Here is a 15,510-nt window from a genome sequence, read left to right as displayed (position 1 = left end):
GTCTTGAAACATGTAGTTAAAGATTGATTGGTTAAAGATTGATTTCTAAATTACTACACTTTTCTTCACATTGCAATTCATTATACAGAAGAGAATGTGATGGAGAACTGATATACTACTTATTACTAATTTAAGCTTAAGTTAAGAACTCATTTACATGTATGGTAAGTTTGGTACCTAACATAAACTTTAGTCAACCTGGTATTGAAGAACTACTATGGCAACGTTCAATAACTTCCCACTTAGTTAATAAGAACTTAAACACTAAATAATGAACCAGCGTATAAAATGATACCAAACTTTTCACTTAAGTGATTTCAACTTTTTAAAAGAACCATCCATTGAAAAGCTCTTTAGAAACCCAAACGTAGAACCCTTTTTGACACTTTGTATTTTGAAGAATACTGTTTTAAGGGAACAGAATAATATGGTGGCTCACTGAAAAACACTAAACTCAAACAGCATTTGATAACCTGTTGGCCTTGTTATTTTGCAGCAGTGTTTTTTATTTCATTCCATTCGGGTTGGAACATTCCATCTCACCCATGCTTCCCGTGTTCTCAGGCACAGGGCGACAACCAGGCTCAATGCAGGTAAACCTCATTGTTGACAATTAACCGCCCAGATCTGGCAAATGGTGTAACAGACAGCCAGGCCCCAACATGCCCCACAATGGAACTGTGGGCATAATTGTGTGCACAGGCTGTGTTAATGTAATACTTGGTGACAAGTTAAATTTACACTTTCTTTCGCCTTTCCTCAAATGTAGTCGCTTAACCAAGACACACTTGGTGCCCAAAGTTAGTTGTTAATCTTTGCGATCTGTTTGAGTTGTTAAGTAATCTGTGTTGTTTCGGACACTGTATGACATACTGTGATCTATAAAAATGGCTAAAAGTATGTTAAAAAACAGTAGTAGCAAATGCATGACACCAAAAACGCTGGCTTATCGTCTTGCTCCCTTTCCAAAAATAAAGCTCAAGCGTCCAGACAACATGTGATACGCCTACTGACTGAGTGAATAGTGACTAACCTAGCCGAGAAAAAGGCCACAGAGGAAGAGAAGAAGAGAAAGTGTAAGTGACAGAGACAGATACTGGAAGAAGGTGGAAATAGTAAGTCAGTTCTGGGCCTTGAAGCATCAGTTCTGTTCAATCCATACGAGCACTGTCACTCTTGACCTCACAGACTCTCTCCGGAGAGATTAACTGGCCCGAAAGAAGTTTTCCCTCTCATGAGGGGAATCCATTTCCTGATGGGGCTCGCGCTTAAGCCTGAGTTCACTTCCTGGAAACGGTCATAACAACTGGCCGCAGATAAACAATCGGTGCCTGGAACAGGAAGCGAGGCGGCAGTGTTCGGGGTTCCAATCATTGGCCACTTATTGTTTCGGCTGACGAGCGCTTTGTTAGCTCTGAACCTTCTGGGCCTTTGCATACCGTAACCCTCATGTGCCGTCCATTTCTTCTTCCTGACCTTTTCTTCAACTGCAGTCGGTCTTTCATCAATACTATTAGCAGCTATGCTGCAAAAACTGCCATGGCCAGATATTTGAATAGACGTTGTAGACTTGTAAAAACTACAAGCAGTGCAGATTCATACTGGATTAAAATCTTAGTTTTTAGGTAGCTAAGGTTATCAACTAAAGATTTGAGGAATTCTACCAATTTTTCTTAATTTATTTATAGTTCAATCATTGAGATGTCAACAAAATCAGAGTGGCCTGATGTGAAATGGTGCATTGTAGAGGAACTTACTGGCTTGGTGACTGATTTCTTTTTGGTGGTGGTGATAGGAACCGGGGGTTACAATGTCTACAATGCAAATATATCCATTGTATTTACTGTCTAAAATTACCAGTGAACCTACACACGTCGTCTGAGTTTTTTATATAATGTGGAAAATGGTGTAAAAATGTTGAGAGAAAGTGTTAAACCTGTTTTTGGGGACTATTTTGCCTTTCAGCACTTTGCATGTACCTCTCCACTATGAATGTATTTAATAAAATATGTTTTAGGCCAAAAGCTTTTCTCAAAACTAAAACAATATTTCAGGCTTCAAGCAGTTTATTCATAGCCATTTAAATGAATAGTTTCTTTGTTTTAAAATTTGGAAAAATCCATTCAAACTAATCCAGCTCCAGTAGAGTTTTAATCTTTGACTTCATGGCTTGAACATTTGCGAATGCATGATCTCTTGATTCCCACTTGTCTTGTGTTGTCTAAGGTTGAGAACATAGCAGTGTTATGAATGTTGCAGTATGTGTGGTTGTCATTTGCTGGGTCTTATCTCTCACCCTCCTATGGGTTTTGGGCCTGGAGCAAAACAACCCCATATAGCTCGGGAAACGGCTCAGCCACAATGCACTGTGGGGAGTTTTCACGGCAAGTAAGAATACACCCACCGCACACATCCATTTTTTATCGCCCCTTCTGTGTTTGTTTTTCCATCTTTCATCTTCGTGCTCATCTTTTTCCATCTCAGTGAACAGAAGAAAAATGGTAGCGCTTTTCATAAGTGACTGAGAATAAGGGTTTTGAGTCTTCTTACTAACAAAACCATCCACGTGTGTCCATCTCTATTTTGCTCATCCTGCCTATCTTTCTGCCTTCTGGTCCATGGCTGGGACCACATAAAAAGGTCCGCATGCCACTGCAGATCTGACCTTTACTGAGCTGAGATGGTTGTGCAGATAATGTTGCTGTCAAAAGCCTCAATTTGCACAGGCCCACTACTTTCAAAATGGCCTACCTTTTAAAACTATTCTGGCACAAACTGAAAACTGGAACTGTGATAAAGTACCATGGAGGCCTTGATAAGTCATAACAGTTTGAAACTTGGATATGTTTTCAAAGTCCCTTTTTTATGCTTTGTATGACCTTTCCAAGGCAAGGCAAGTGGCAGCCTTGTGTCCATTGTTGCCATTACTTTTAACATTAGCTTTTCTCTCTCTTTACTAAAAGAAAGAGAATGGGGCAATATGGTTTGATCCCATTAAGGTCCCTAAAAGACACTTTTCCCTGAACTTGGAATGAACAGACTGCCTTTATAACAGAAGCCAATGGGCAGGTGTTTTTGAATCAGCAGTTTTTCTGCACTTTTGTAGTCCACAATAATTGATTTTATATTACAGGTGCAAAAGAGTATTACAATTCAGTATTCTACTCAACTTTAGCTTGAACCTTACAGTCATAATCGGCTTTAGCCCACCTGGACTTCTACTCCAGGTCTAGAATGGAAAACAGTCGCTAAAACAGCCTCAGGTTCTCTACATGGCAGTCCTGTTAAATCAGTTGAAGTTTCGTGAATAGCATGAATTAAACACTTCCCATCAGCATTGGTTGGAAAGTTCAATGTGTACTGCAGTGCCTACCTCCAGTGCTCCTTTCTTGACTATAAAGTGACAACTAGATAAACAGAAGAATCCAATTTAAGAGAGCATGTTCGACCAAGACAAGTCATAAACACTTCAAAATAAATAAATTGAAAACTTCTTTTTCAGTTCTTCTTTGTGCTAAGTGTCGCACAGCCCCAGGAGTTTAAACAGCCAAAGCTATTTTTGTCTCCATTGATAACTAGAGAGCACACATCTTCGATACTGACTGGTCACCTGTGATGACATATGGTGCTTTTTGTGGCACTCAGCAGAAATCGCAAGCTAAAGCAGTGCTTTTTCGTCACGGTGCATGTTGCTTCCTTGACAATGTTGAAAAGACATGCCTGACAGAGTTAAGTTCTTATATACGTTCTATGTAAGAGCACAAAGCTTCCATAGAAACTTTTTGATACTATTTAGTGAAGATGAAGCTTACCTTCCCAGTGGAATGGCCAGGTAGAAGACAGAGAGCATAATGGTCCTCTTGTTGCTGGTGAACAGGTCACCGATGATGGTGGGAGAGATAGAGGAGTAGCTGGACTCTCCGATGCCCACTAGGCCTCTGGACAGCACAAACAACCAATAGTACTGAGGGAAGAGACAGATCATGGGGTCAGAAAGGAGAAAGTAGCATAAGGATTTAGACATATAGAATATAGCTATATAGAAGCTTATCATTTGGATTCTCTAAAATATGTATCATCGTTGTTATTTTTACCATTTGCCAACACGCTGGTTTACTATGAACATGGACCAGCAGAAATTTTGAAAGGCAAATCCTTAATGTTAAATTAACACATTAAAGCTTCTTCTATAAAGATACAGTTGCAGAGATATGAGGCTTTACAATACAGAGTCCATTATGAGTCTCCTTCACTGTTGTTTTGAGTCATGTTACCAGTGCTAATCATTGTGCTGTGAATGATTAGCACTGGTAACATGACTCATTTCTCTTTTTTCTATTTTTGAATATTTGACACCTTTAAGATATGTTTCTTCTGTTAATTCTGAAACGCCAGTAAGTGATGATAATGAAAGAGACTTTTCATTTTCCAAAAATAGATCACTACTCCCACCCTTGCCCAGAAGACCTATCCAGCTTATTCAGCAACACTCCTTCATAAATCTGTTCTCTTCTGTTGAAGGTAACGAAACTGCTGGGTGTGGATTTCCCAAGAATACACAGATTAGTTAAAAAAGCTGAATGCAGAATGAAAGGAAGATGACCTTTTTGTATGGCCTTGCTATTAGGAGACTATATATTCATAGGGGATGTGGTTTATAACAATAGGCCTTGAATTAGCATTTAGCTGTGGTCCTGGAAAAGGAGAAATTCATTTAGCCCTGGTAACATGTGGACAATGCACTCTGACCCAAGAGTGCTGGTTTAATGGTTAGAACAAGGGGAAGGAAACTAAAAGAGCCCTTCCCAGAAAGGGAACTAGACTAGGTGGGGTACACATATAGCCATCCATGTGGAGACATTGTTGAAGCGTATGTGCGTGGGCCCGAATATGAGTGTGAGCTGGCTTAAATATGGGTCAGTATATATGGATCCTTCGAGAGGCAGATTTCCCTACACCCTATGGCCCCACCCTCTTTGCATTCAGCTTCCTCTATGTCCATTTTTTTCCTCGACTACCGGCGCACATTTTACTTGTAATTCTATGGGAAGTGGCCACGAGGCAGTCAGAAGCCAGATGCTTTTAAAAAGGATTTTTACATTTACAAAGGGCCAAATGGAGGGTTTACAACATTTCGGCTTTGTTAGGATACATTCTTTACATATCATGCAACAACGGTGCTCATGGAGAAAAGCAGTTTGAACTGCAGAACTTTTTGCCACTTTACTGTTATGGTCTTAAAGAAGCAAAAAGTACAAACGTAAATACGCTCATTTACAGTTATTCATAGCTAGTGTTGGATGCTGATGTTCATTTGACAGTGCTATAGTGAATGTTGCCAGTATGGGAATTCTCCTGAGGAGTGGCACATAATCAGATTAGTGTGTGATGGAGAGAGTGAGTGAGTGTGTGTCACTGTATGTGTGTGTGTGTGTCCGGGTTTGTGTAATGTCTCTTGGGTCGGTTCATGTGGCTACCTGGGAAGCCAGCTGCTGCTTCCTGTAGATGCTAATGAGTGACGCTCGTGTGTGTGTGTCTGTGTGTCTGTGTGTGTGTGTGTGTGTGTGTGTGTGTGTGACAGAGAGAGAATAACACCTTTAAATGATGATCAAAGAAGGGATTTCTATGCAGTGGCATAAATAAAATGTAATAAATAAAATTATAGGCATCTAAAATGTACGTATTAAATACATTTTGTAATGTACAAAAAAGGCAAAAAAATACAGATATAAAAATACAAAAGATACAAAGCACTGCATGGACCTGGCTCGCAATTCTCTCACACACTCACATACTCTCTCATTCAGTCACTAACATACTCATTCACTCACTCTCATACACACTCATTCACTCAGTCAGTCACTCATACAGGGCCACTGTAAGCGCTGTGTATTGTTGTTACTATACAGTATACAAATTTAATATACAATACACTATACATCACTAGGAGAGACGTAGTACATTTTGTAGACGTAGTACAAGTTGTTGTTGGTGCATGCTAAACCTAGCCTAGAACATTACTGCCCCTTGGGTCAGTTGACACCAATTAATAGTGGACTAGAGGAGGTAATGTGCTTTTTAAGAATTTCAGTACAGTATCGAAAATATATAACATTTAAACATCATTAAAACAGTATTTGAAAACTATGTCACCAATACGCCTATCAGTCTTTTCTGAGGGCCTTTTGTGGAAATTCTACAGTAAATGACCAAAACCAGATATCTGGCTCAGTTACACTGTTGTATAAGGTCTTGCTACTTTGCTTCTTTTGTTTTGAAATAAAATTGTATTTATTTTTATACTAATATACTAATCTGTGTAGAATAAAATTAGAGCTGAAATTTTAACTGAATTTTTAAAATTGCCTAAAACTGTACTTGATCTCAGAGCTGAACCTAAAAATATGTGTATTGTTACTCTGCTAGTGCTGTGTAGTATAAAGAGTATTGTGTATAAATGTGTGTATATGAGTGTGCTATAAATCTATTTTTACTGAAAAAGAACGGCGTCCATCACAGTGCCCCGTGTCTTCATCCCATTACTGGATATCCTTCTTTTCTCTCCCTCCTTTTTCATTCCTCCATTCTATTTTACCTGACAGCCTTCAAGGGTGCCAATCCTGCTGTATGTTGAGAAAAAAAAAAACTCGCTTATTGTGGAGTGTTACATAATTCCCAGCAGGCAAGGGGAATTACTCTGGAGTACGTGACAGGAATCGCCACTGAGAGTAAAGCCGGGCAATCCTCTTCCTCCACACACACACACACACACACGCACACACACACACACACACACACACACACACATGCATGCTTCCCTCCCCTATACACTACGGCTTTATGTGTGACAGCAAACCCGTTTGCTTGGGAGCGGACAGCTGGAGAGCTGCTGAAGCCCCTGCAATGCAGAGACAATGATGGAGGGAGGTATGGAAAAGATGAGGAAACAAAGGGAGAATGTGGGTGATATGCACACCAACATGAGCAAGTATACTGCCCATCAAAAGGTTGTGGACACCAAGCAGTTCACGTGCTCAAGAGCTCTCTCCTCTCATACAGTCCTACAATGTCTTCTCATACTACCTCCACATGTTGAAGGTGGGGTCTGAATGATGCTAACCCCAGACGTTTTACCCTTTTCTTGTGATGTCGGCACTATCAGCACTCAAACCTTTCAGGTGTTTAAGCCACCTTTGACTACAACAGTTTCAATATATGCTTTTAACAATAGTCTGGAAAACTATCAAATCATTACAGGCAAAACCTGCTGCTGATACGAAGGAAGCTGAGTGTTGCAAAATCCAGCTTCTGGCCCTGGATTTTATTCACAAGTTGTTTCATGTGAGTCTGAGTCACGTTTCGAGTCTCTGGGGGGCAAGTCAAGAGTATGGAGTCAAGTCTCAAGGCTTTAGTAGTGAATTTTACTTTAGCTGCAGGCAATACATTGTACACGACCTCAAATACCATTTCATTTTAGAAAAACGTTAAGTCTGATGCACCGAATGAAGCGTGACATGCAGTAAAGGTGTTTAAAGGGACAAGACAAAATAACTTAACACAGCTGTAGTTTGTACACCAAGTATGCTAGCTAGCATCTTACTGATGCATCTAATCTTGCTGAAATTGTACAGACATTTTAAGGGAATGTGATCTGTAACTTCAGCTAGATAACTGATGAATTAGATAGGGTACTAGCTAGCATACTTGCTATCCAAACTAGATGCTAGCAAACCTTTTCAAGTTGTTTTGCCTCTTACCTTTAAAAATACTGCATTTACTGTGTTTAGCTCTTTGTTCTGGCCTTCAGACTGAAGATTCTTTTAAAATGAAAGACTTGTTATTTGAAGCCATGTCTAACCTGATGTTACTGCGAGTGGAAGGAGAATGGCACAGCAGTGATAAATGAGCGTGACTGCGGCAGGCAAAGTGTCCATGAATACAACTCCTACATGATATGTTAATGCATAGTTATTGTCATTCAGTTTACACACTTTTGGCGATAACTGTGTTAATGTAACATATCTTTGTAGTATAACTTCTTAATGTGGAACCAATGTACACTTTTGAATCAAGTAAATACATGTTTTTTTCAGTGCACATGCATGCTGAGTAAATATGCCATCACATAGCTTTGCTGTCACCCTTTCCAGAACGAAAACTATGTTCCTGAATCCTTAATATAAAACCTGCTTCATTTATTTTTAACTTGACCACTCTCATGAGTCAGGCAGGTCAAGCTTATTTATTTTAAATTGGCGAGCCAGCCACGAGGAACAGGGTCTTGCTCTCTTCTTTCTTCCACATTAAAGCCATGAAGTGGAGAATGCTGAGCGGCATTCGGTCCCATCCCTCAAAATCACATGCATAAACATGAGTTTCCGAAACATATTCCGCTTGAATATGTGCATATTAAACCACAGCCCTGCCACCAGCCTCAGTCTTTTGTCAAAAAGAGGCAAGATTATGCTAAATGTAGCCGGGGAAATAAAAGACACTGTGCAGTTGTAGACAAGCAGACTTTGGCTTTAACTGCTGTCTAATTTCTGGTTAATCCCCCCCAAAACACTTTGTTTAACTAATCCTTTAGGACTGTACTTCTTATTCAGGAATCTCTTTCAGGCACATCAGTCTGCAGAGGCCTATTGAATCTTCACAGCCATGAACAATCTTGTTAAAAGTGTCCAGCTCCAGGAGATCTGGGGGAGTTTTGGGAGATGAGTTCATCAGTTGTAGGGCAGGAGGTCGGTGTAAAGTAATAAAAAGATGTGTCAGAGATACTTGCGCTAAAAGACAGAGTGACCCAGGAGGGAAGAACCTTAAAGGAACTAGACCAAAACAGGTGGATTTTCTTTTTCACTGTGATCATCGTTATCATATAGAAAACTTCATAATTAAAGGTGCTGATCTGACCTGGGCTAAAAAAATTTTCTTTAAATAACTATTCTATCACCTATTATTCAATCAACTGAGTAACCAAAACCTCAGCTATCATCATTTTTGTTTTAATATCCACGTTTTAAAAAGGATAGCTCTAGTTTTAAAATCTGTTTGGCTAAGCCACGTATGAAGTCACTGCAAAATACTGAATATACAAGTCATGCATTGATTTTTTTTTTTTTAAACCAACTACGAGTACGTGTTTTTTAGCACTTGCCGATTCTGATACCGTACGGAGTAACCTACTTAGAATTAAATAATTGTTTGTGTAAATAGCTATTCTACCTTATTTACCCTGGATCAAGTAGTGTTGTAGTGAAGAAAAGCAGGTTTTGGTTCCACATCAGAAAAGCACTTCTGTACAGCTATAAGTAAAGTATGTTTCATAGTTTTGATCCTCTCTGATCGTCTCTTTGAACGGCAGTGTTTGTCGCAAAGTGACAGCAGGAATCACATCTGAGGCTAACACATCCGAAGAGCTACCGTTTTGTCTTGTTGGAGTCTTTCTGGCTGGTTGGCCAGTTGAGTTGTAGTTGAACGTCCTATGAAGTCAGCCGTACACTTGCACTGTACGTTTGAATGGCCTACATGTCTCTACGCATATTGTGGAAGTGATTGTGATTGCGTGTTTAAAAATGGGCTTAAACAGCAGAGCGTATCCTGGTGGGAATATTGCAAAGCGGAATATTTAAAGTGACCGACAGCTTTGTGTCATGGTGTCAGAAACACTTTGCAAGCAGACCCTCGCTCACTGCCAGCTAGAGTCGTTTGTTCATTAGCGTAACAGCGTACCCTAACAGCTTATCAGAGCATTTGTTATTAGGTCGAGTACGAGTCAATGAACATGGTATAAACATTGGCTCAGAAATACCATGTTGGTGGCTTCCTAGAATTCACATTGCTTTACAACCATAGCTTAATGTTAATGAGCTACATTGCTTGTCAGAAAAACATATTGCAAGCACTGTGTTGTGATTAACAACACCCCTTTACCCCCTTAAATTGCTGTAGCATATGGCTTCTCGTAACTTCCTGCTTTATGTTTAAAAACAAAACAGCAGAAGCCCAATAACCCAATCTAATTTGCTTTGTTGACTAACATGCACTGACCAAAACACACATTCTCAGTTCATTTTGAGGTGTTGAAACATTGCAGTTGCAATAAGACTAAATACATATAACAGCCAAAGTTGCTGTGTATATAAAAGATTTTACAATATTAGGCTCTGTTAACGTGGTTACGTAAGCGTCGACAGCTGTGGTGTGTTCTGACTGACAGATATGAGAATATTTGCAGTACCTCACACTCATGACCACATATATATAAAGTTTGTGTGTGTGTGCGCTCTGAGGCACACGTCAGGAAGGTTAGTGTGATGCAAAATGGCTTTTACTGTCAGTGTCAGTTCAGTTTTATAGATCCTGGGGAATTTACTCAGTTCTTGCCCCCAAGCAGGGGACAGCCTTGACCCCGCCAGAGAAAAGAACATACAAACACACTGAAGAAGTCGACTGGCAAACATTCAAATGCGCACACACGTCCAGTGGCATATTGTAAGAATCTGTTCTTCCTCCAGGCTGCACCAAACATTCCTCAACTGTCATTTCGCTGCCATCTCTCCGTTAATGTGGCCTTTTAATTAGCAGTCACTGGGAATCACTGTCTCTGTGCCCTCCCTGGAGACTGGGCAACACACACACTCACACAGCCTGCTGATGTGTACTTTCCTCAATATTGTCTGAGTTTGACTGAAAGCGTCTGTAATAAATTGCAGACAGCGTTAATCAAATGAAAGCTATCCAGTATCTCTGCTTGGGCTGCCTGCTTGTGTTCCCCTAGGGCCTAAATGTCGAAAGGATTTGTGTAATGTCAACACTTGCATATTCGGACCACCGCTGAGTCATACGCAGCCTCGTTGAAAGGCCTAGTCACTTATTAGCGAACTGTCTGATCTCTGGTAAAGCAGTGGATGCCCCTTCACCTCCGTCTACACAATGAGATCAACATGTTTCTAAAAGCTAAAGCATGAGGAGATTGTAAGACTACTTTTGAGATGCAATTTTTGTTACTGTTCTTTTTACAAATAATTATTTGTTTTATAGAGTTATGTTTATAAATAAAAACCTCTTCTCATAGCAGCCCAGTATTATTTGTGGTTATTATCTAACACTTGGGTTGTATAATAAATCCTTTTTATGTTGGATGAAGTGCGCTGGTGATGAAATTTAATAAATCAAGGTTATGGCTGGGGGCATCCAGGAGACATATGGAGCCAAACTCTGTTCTTCAAAGTAAACTAGTTTTTTTAAAAAAAAACTGTTTGTACTATTTTATTGTATTAATTTTTACTTTGTTTCACACAAGGTAAGGAATGTTTCACTGTTCGTATGAACCCTTTAAGGTTGAAATATCTTAATGGCCCTTAATTATGAAACGGTAGAACATAGGCCCTGATTTAACTGTCAAGTTTTATAAGCTCAGGTGAGCTGCCACAAGCAGCTTCTTAAAAAGTTCCAGGGTCGTTTCAAACCTGCCCTGCTAGCTTTTCACTTGGCTATTAACTTTAAGTGCCATTTTACAGTCGTCCTAAATGAGCTGGCTTACGATCTTCATTTGAGTTCAACGACACCTTTAAGTGCTTTTGTTTTAGCTGCACTAAATGGAGCGCTATTTCATTTCCAACTCACTGATGGGCTTGAAATGAATCAGTTAAAGGCTAAAATGTTTGGCCATTTCAGATTCATGCTGGGTGCACACACCCCTCAGTCATGTTTCTAGGGCTCTTACCTCTTTGGCGATGAAGGAGCTCAGCAGCGTCACAGCTGACCAAAAGAAGATGCCGCAGCTCAGAATGATTTTCCTGTTAAATCGGTCGCCTAGGTAACCGAAAATGGGTGCAGCCACCATGAAACTGCAGATGAAAACTGTGGAAGATAAAAAGAGAAATTTCATGTTTTATCATCCCTGTTAGCTTGTTTACAGTCATAAATTCCTGCTCAAATTACATTTTGTTTATTTTCTAAGTAAAAATAAGTCAATACATCCTCTACAGAGAACCTAAATATAGTATTTTTGTGGAAATTTTAGTGCAAAATTTCTATTTATTTGTGGAATTTGACATTTTGACACTTTAGATGTCTGGTTCCTATCACCACCACTCTGAACATTTCCAACACTCTGAATTACTTTGTTTATATTTTAATGATTTTATTATGCACAAGTGTTGAAAGATCGGTGGATTTCCCCTAGAACTTAAAGTACGTTAATGTAATAAGCATCCAAGTCATTTGGAGGGTTCTATTGATCTGTTGGTTGTGAAATGTTCACACAATTTAAAGGGCAAAATCACAGCTATTACGTTCCTTTGAATCTGCCATCATCATACTTAAAAGTTTAGGCTCAGAACTGTCAATTCTGAGCCTAAAGCTATATAAAAAAACAACACAAATAAAAGATGTAATTAAGAATCATTATAAAAATTTAAAGGAAAGTTAAAAATGTATGTAGACCATTCATTATCCTTCAGTATGCTTTATCAAATGGACTGTGCTGATGTAGTGGGGGAGGACGCTCCAAGGCTGCTCAATTCAGCTTCCCTGCCCACTCCCCACCCACAAGCCCCTGGTGTCCAAGCAACAGCCGTTCTTGGATATTAACACACGATCAAGGGCATCTGAAGGTCTAGAAAGAAACTGCTCACCGCTGGCTTGAACACTGCTGTTAAGTATGTGTGTACGCGTAAATGCCACTGCATTTTACTTCCAATAGCGCACTATGTATTTATGATATTACTTAGCGATATGTGATTGGATCCAGATCTTTTCAGATTCCACTGGCACTGTCTCTGAAAGTCTTGTGAAACTACATGGCTGACCTTTCATTTTCTGTGCTGTCTGCTGTGGTAAAAGGGGAACTGGAGGTACTGAAATAAAACCAAAGAAAATATGTGCAGCTGGCTTATTCCACTATAGCAACCGCATATACTGCAGGGTCATTCCTCCAATCGGTAGATGCTGACTTGACAAAAAAAAGGACTGATTGTAGGCTGAATTTAAGACAAAGAGGAAGCTGAACTCTTTACCCTTAAGTCACATCGTTTTGCTCCACTATGGTGTTTTGATTGAAATACTACAGATGGCACAATACCACTTTTTCTTTTCCAGTACCGATACCAATATTGAAACCTTGAATATCAGCTGATGCTGATAAGCCAATATTTTTTCTTCAAAAACTACTAAGCTCCTTTACATAGTGTGAGTAGTTCAGGCTTGATTTGTTATAGGGCTGAATCAGTAATTTGTCACATCTTGTTGGAAACATGCTTTTATCACTAGCAATAAAAACACTTTAAGGGTTAATGCGGTCAGGACTGGACTCTGGGCAGGGCAGAGGAGATGTCCACTCATCTGAAGGCATTAGAGGCCAAACAATGGGATCTGGGTTTCATAGTTTAATCTCAATGTGCATTGTCCACTAAGAACATCATCCAGTATGATCTACATAAAGAGATTCTGCAGGGCGGGTGAGTGTTATGTAACTCTGAGATGTGTGTGCTGTATTAAAGTGATGTTTGATGATGATGCAGCCATGACCTTGACCACAGCCTTAGTGAATCTCTCTCTCTCACATGCACACTCTGTATATATATAATATACGATAAAGCTTTTTGCATTACACCATGAAAAATGCTGTTGTAATTGAATTAGCCCATTTCCACTTTGATCGTTTATAAAGAGTATACTAGTAGGCACCAGCTGAAATTGAAAATAACCAAGAATCCTCTATGATCCGACGGCCAAGACGCCCTCATTTCACCCTACAGTCACTATCACTATTTTTTCAGTCCACTCTGTGCAGAGATTTCTTCTGTTATTGAGCGTAATTCAGTGAGCAAAGAGCTGTTTCTCTAAGAAATGATAGCAGTGAGTAGTGGAACAAACCCCCCATCCCCTTGTTTTCCCCTTACTGTCCAGGCTAAGCTTGGCCACACACACAGCTCCAACAAAGCCAACACGGAGCACGCTGCCAGATATTGATGTCTGCATTTGGATCTTTAATAACTTCCAATTTTTGTGAGGAAGGCTGAAATTTGCTGAAGCCACAAGAATGATGCAGTCTTTTCCTTGGCTGCCTGCTTCAAGACATCACTGGGACTTGAGCCACACACGTGCAAATATTCCATCACCGCAATACAGTGCTGGTTTGATCAGTGACAGTTTGATATTTGGTAATAATTTTAATTATTTGACATAACTTTGATTTGTCATGTAGCAATACAACACATTGTATTTTATAGTGTTATATTGTATTGTGGCTAGATCATTAGATGCTACTCCTTATTTTTTTGTATTGAAATATATATATATTGCATACACACTGAAAGAGTGAATTCAACACTGGGAATTCTGCTGTGTACTAGAGAGGACCACAAAAACCCTTTTATTTACTAAGAACATCCTCAGGATGTCTCTCAATGCTAGTAATATGCAGTAACAGGATATTACTGGACGCTTCTTTTTAAATGATATTTTTAGAATCACTTTAATAGCTGTTGACTTGTTTTTATGCTTGTGTTTTCAGGCTATGCTCTGTTTATTGCTATTGTCTTACGTCTTTATGCTGTTTGTTGTTCTCACATTTCAACCCTGCACATATATCAGAGAAGGCCAGTTTTAGAGAAGATTTTCTATCCAGGCTGAATGTGGTAGACAAAGTTTTGTACTTCTGATTCTGATTTGAAGTCTGCTTCGCTAAGTAAGCAACTTTTCCCTCAGTCTGCTCGTTGTGCAAACAAAATGTAACAAGCGGCTTTGTGGTGTCTGTGGGGTTTGCTTTGCTAAATACAGTTTTAGTTTGCAAGACGTGTATGTCATAAACAGTATGTATTCCAGTAAATGTCGATCGCAGAGCTGGCTCATTACAACGAGGTTAAGGGAGTAGGTGGCGAGTGCCCACCAATCTTTTCCTACCCTTTTTGTTGTAATAGTGGCATACCCCAGTATTGTTTCTCTCATGAGCTGGTTGTCCGACTCAGTTGACTTCAGTAGTGGTCATAATGACTGAACGTTTTTCATAATCTTAAAGACTAATACTTAAATGCCACTGGCCTCTGCTGTTTTCCATTTGCTAACAACTAACTGAAACCTGGTTCGACTCAGGGTCACAGTCTGTGACATATCTAAGGCCTACAGTAACGTTACTTCTCACAAAATCGGTCCCGTCTGATGTAAATCAAAACCTGATTGGTTGATTCCACTGTAACTTCCTAATTATACTGGTGGTCAATCTGATGTGTGAGGCTTTCAGTCCGGCTCCTGAACTAACCAGTGAGAGACTCGGTATCTGCTTAGTTACCAAGGATAAAAAACCTGATTGGACAATTTTTAACCTTTAAGTTTCTACCCAAAACTATGCAATGAGATAACAGTATTAGAGAAGATTCCCCACTGACTATATTCTGAAATGGAAAACATGAGATATGAGACATGAGACTACTGAACAAGTCTCAGAATCAAATACTCGAGCCTGTTTCTTGCGTAAATGCAAACACACAAACAAAGGAACAAACACCA

The 15,510-nt window shown here is 39.6% G+C and overlaps 1 protein-coding gene across 1 annotated transcript in view; it reads right to left on the bottom strand.

Moving 5' to 3' along the window:
• spns2 (spinster homolog 2 (Drosophila)) overlaps nucleotides 1–15,510 on the bottom strand; it is a 114,891-nt gene that overhangs the window by 38,523 nt on the left and 60,858 nt on the right. Inside the window, exons 3-4 of the mRNA XM_036580444.1 lie at nucleotides 11,726–11,862; nucleotides 3,813–3,964 (exon numbers count right to left, since the gene is read on the bottom strand). Of these exons, the coding sequence (XP_036436337.1) occupies nucleotides 3,813–3,964; nucleotides 11,726–11,862 (289 nt within the window). The remainder of the gene's footprint in view (nucleotides 1–3,812; nucleotides 3,965–11,725; nucleotides 11,863–15,510) is intronic.

The sequence above is a fragment of the Colossoma macropomum genome, unplaced genomic scaffold (assembly GCF_904425465.1).
Source record: "Colossoma macropomum unplaced genomic scaffold, Colossoma_macropomum, whole genome shotgun sequence".
In the NCBI taxonomy this organism is placed as follows: domain Eukaryota; kingdom Metazoa; phylum Chordata; class Actinopteri; order Characiformes; family Serrasalmidae; genus Colossoma; species Colossoma macropomum.
Note: the sequence above shows the minus strand (reverse complement) of the source record. Positions and strands in the feature narration are given on the sequence as shown.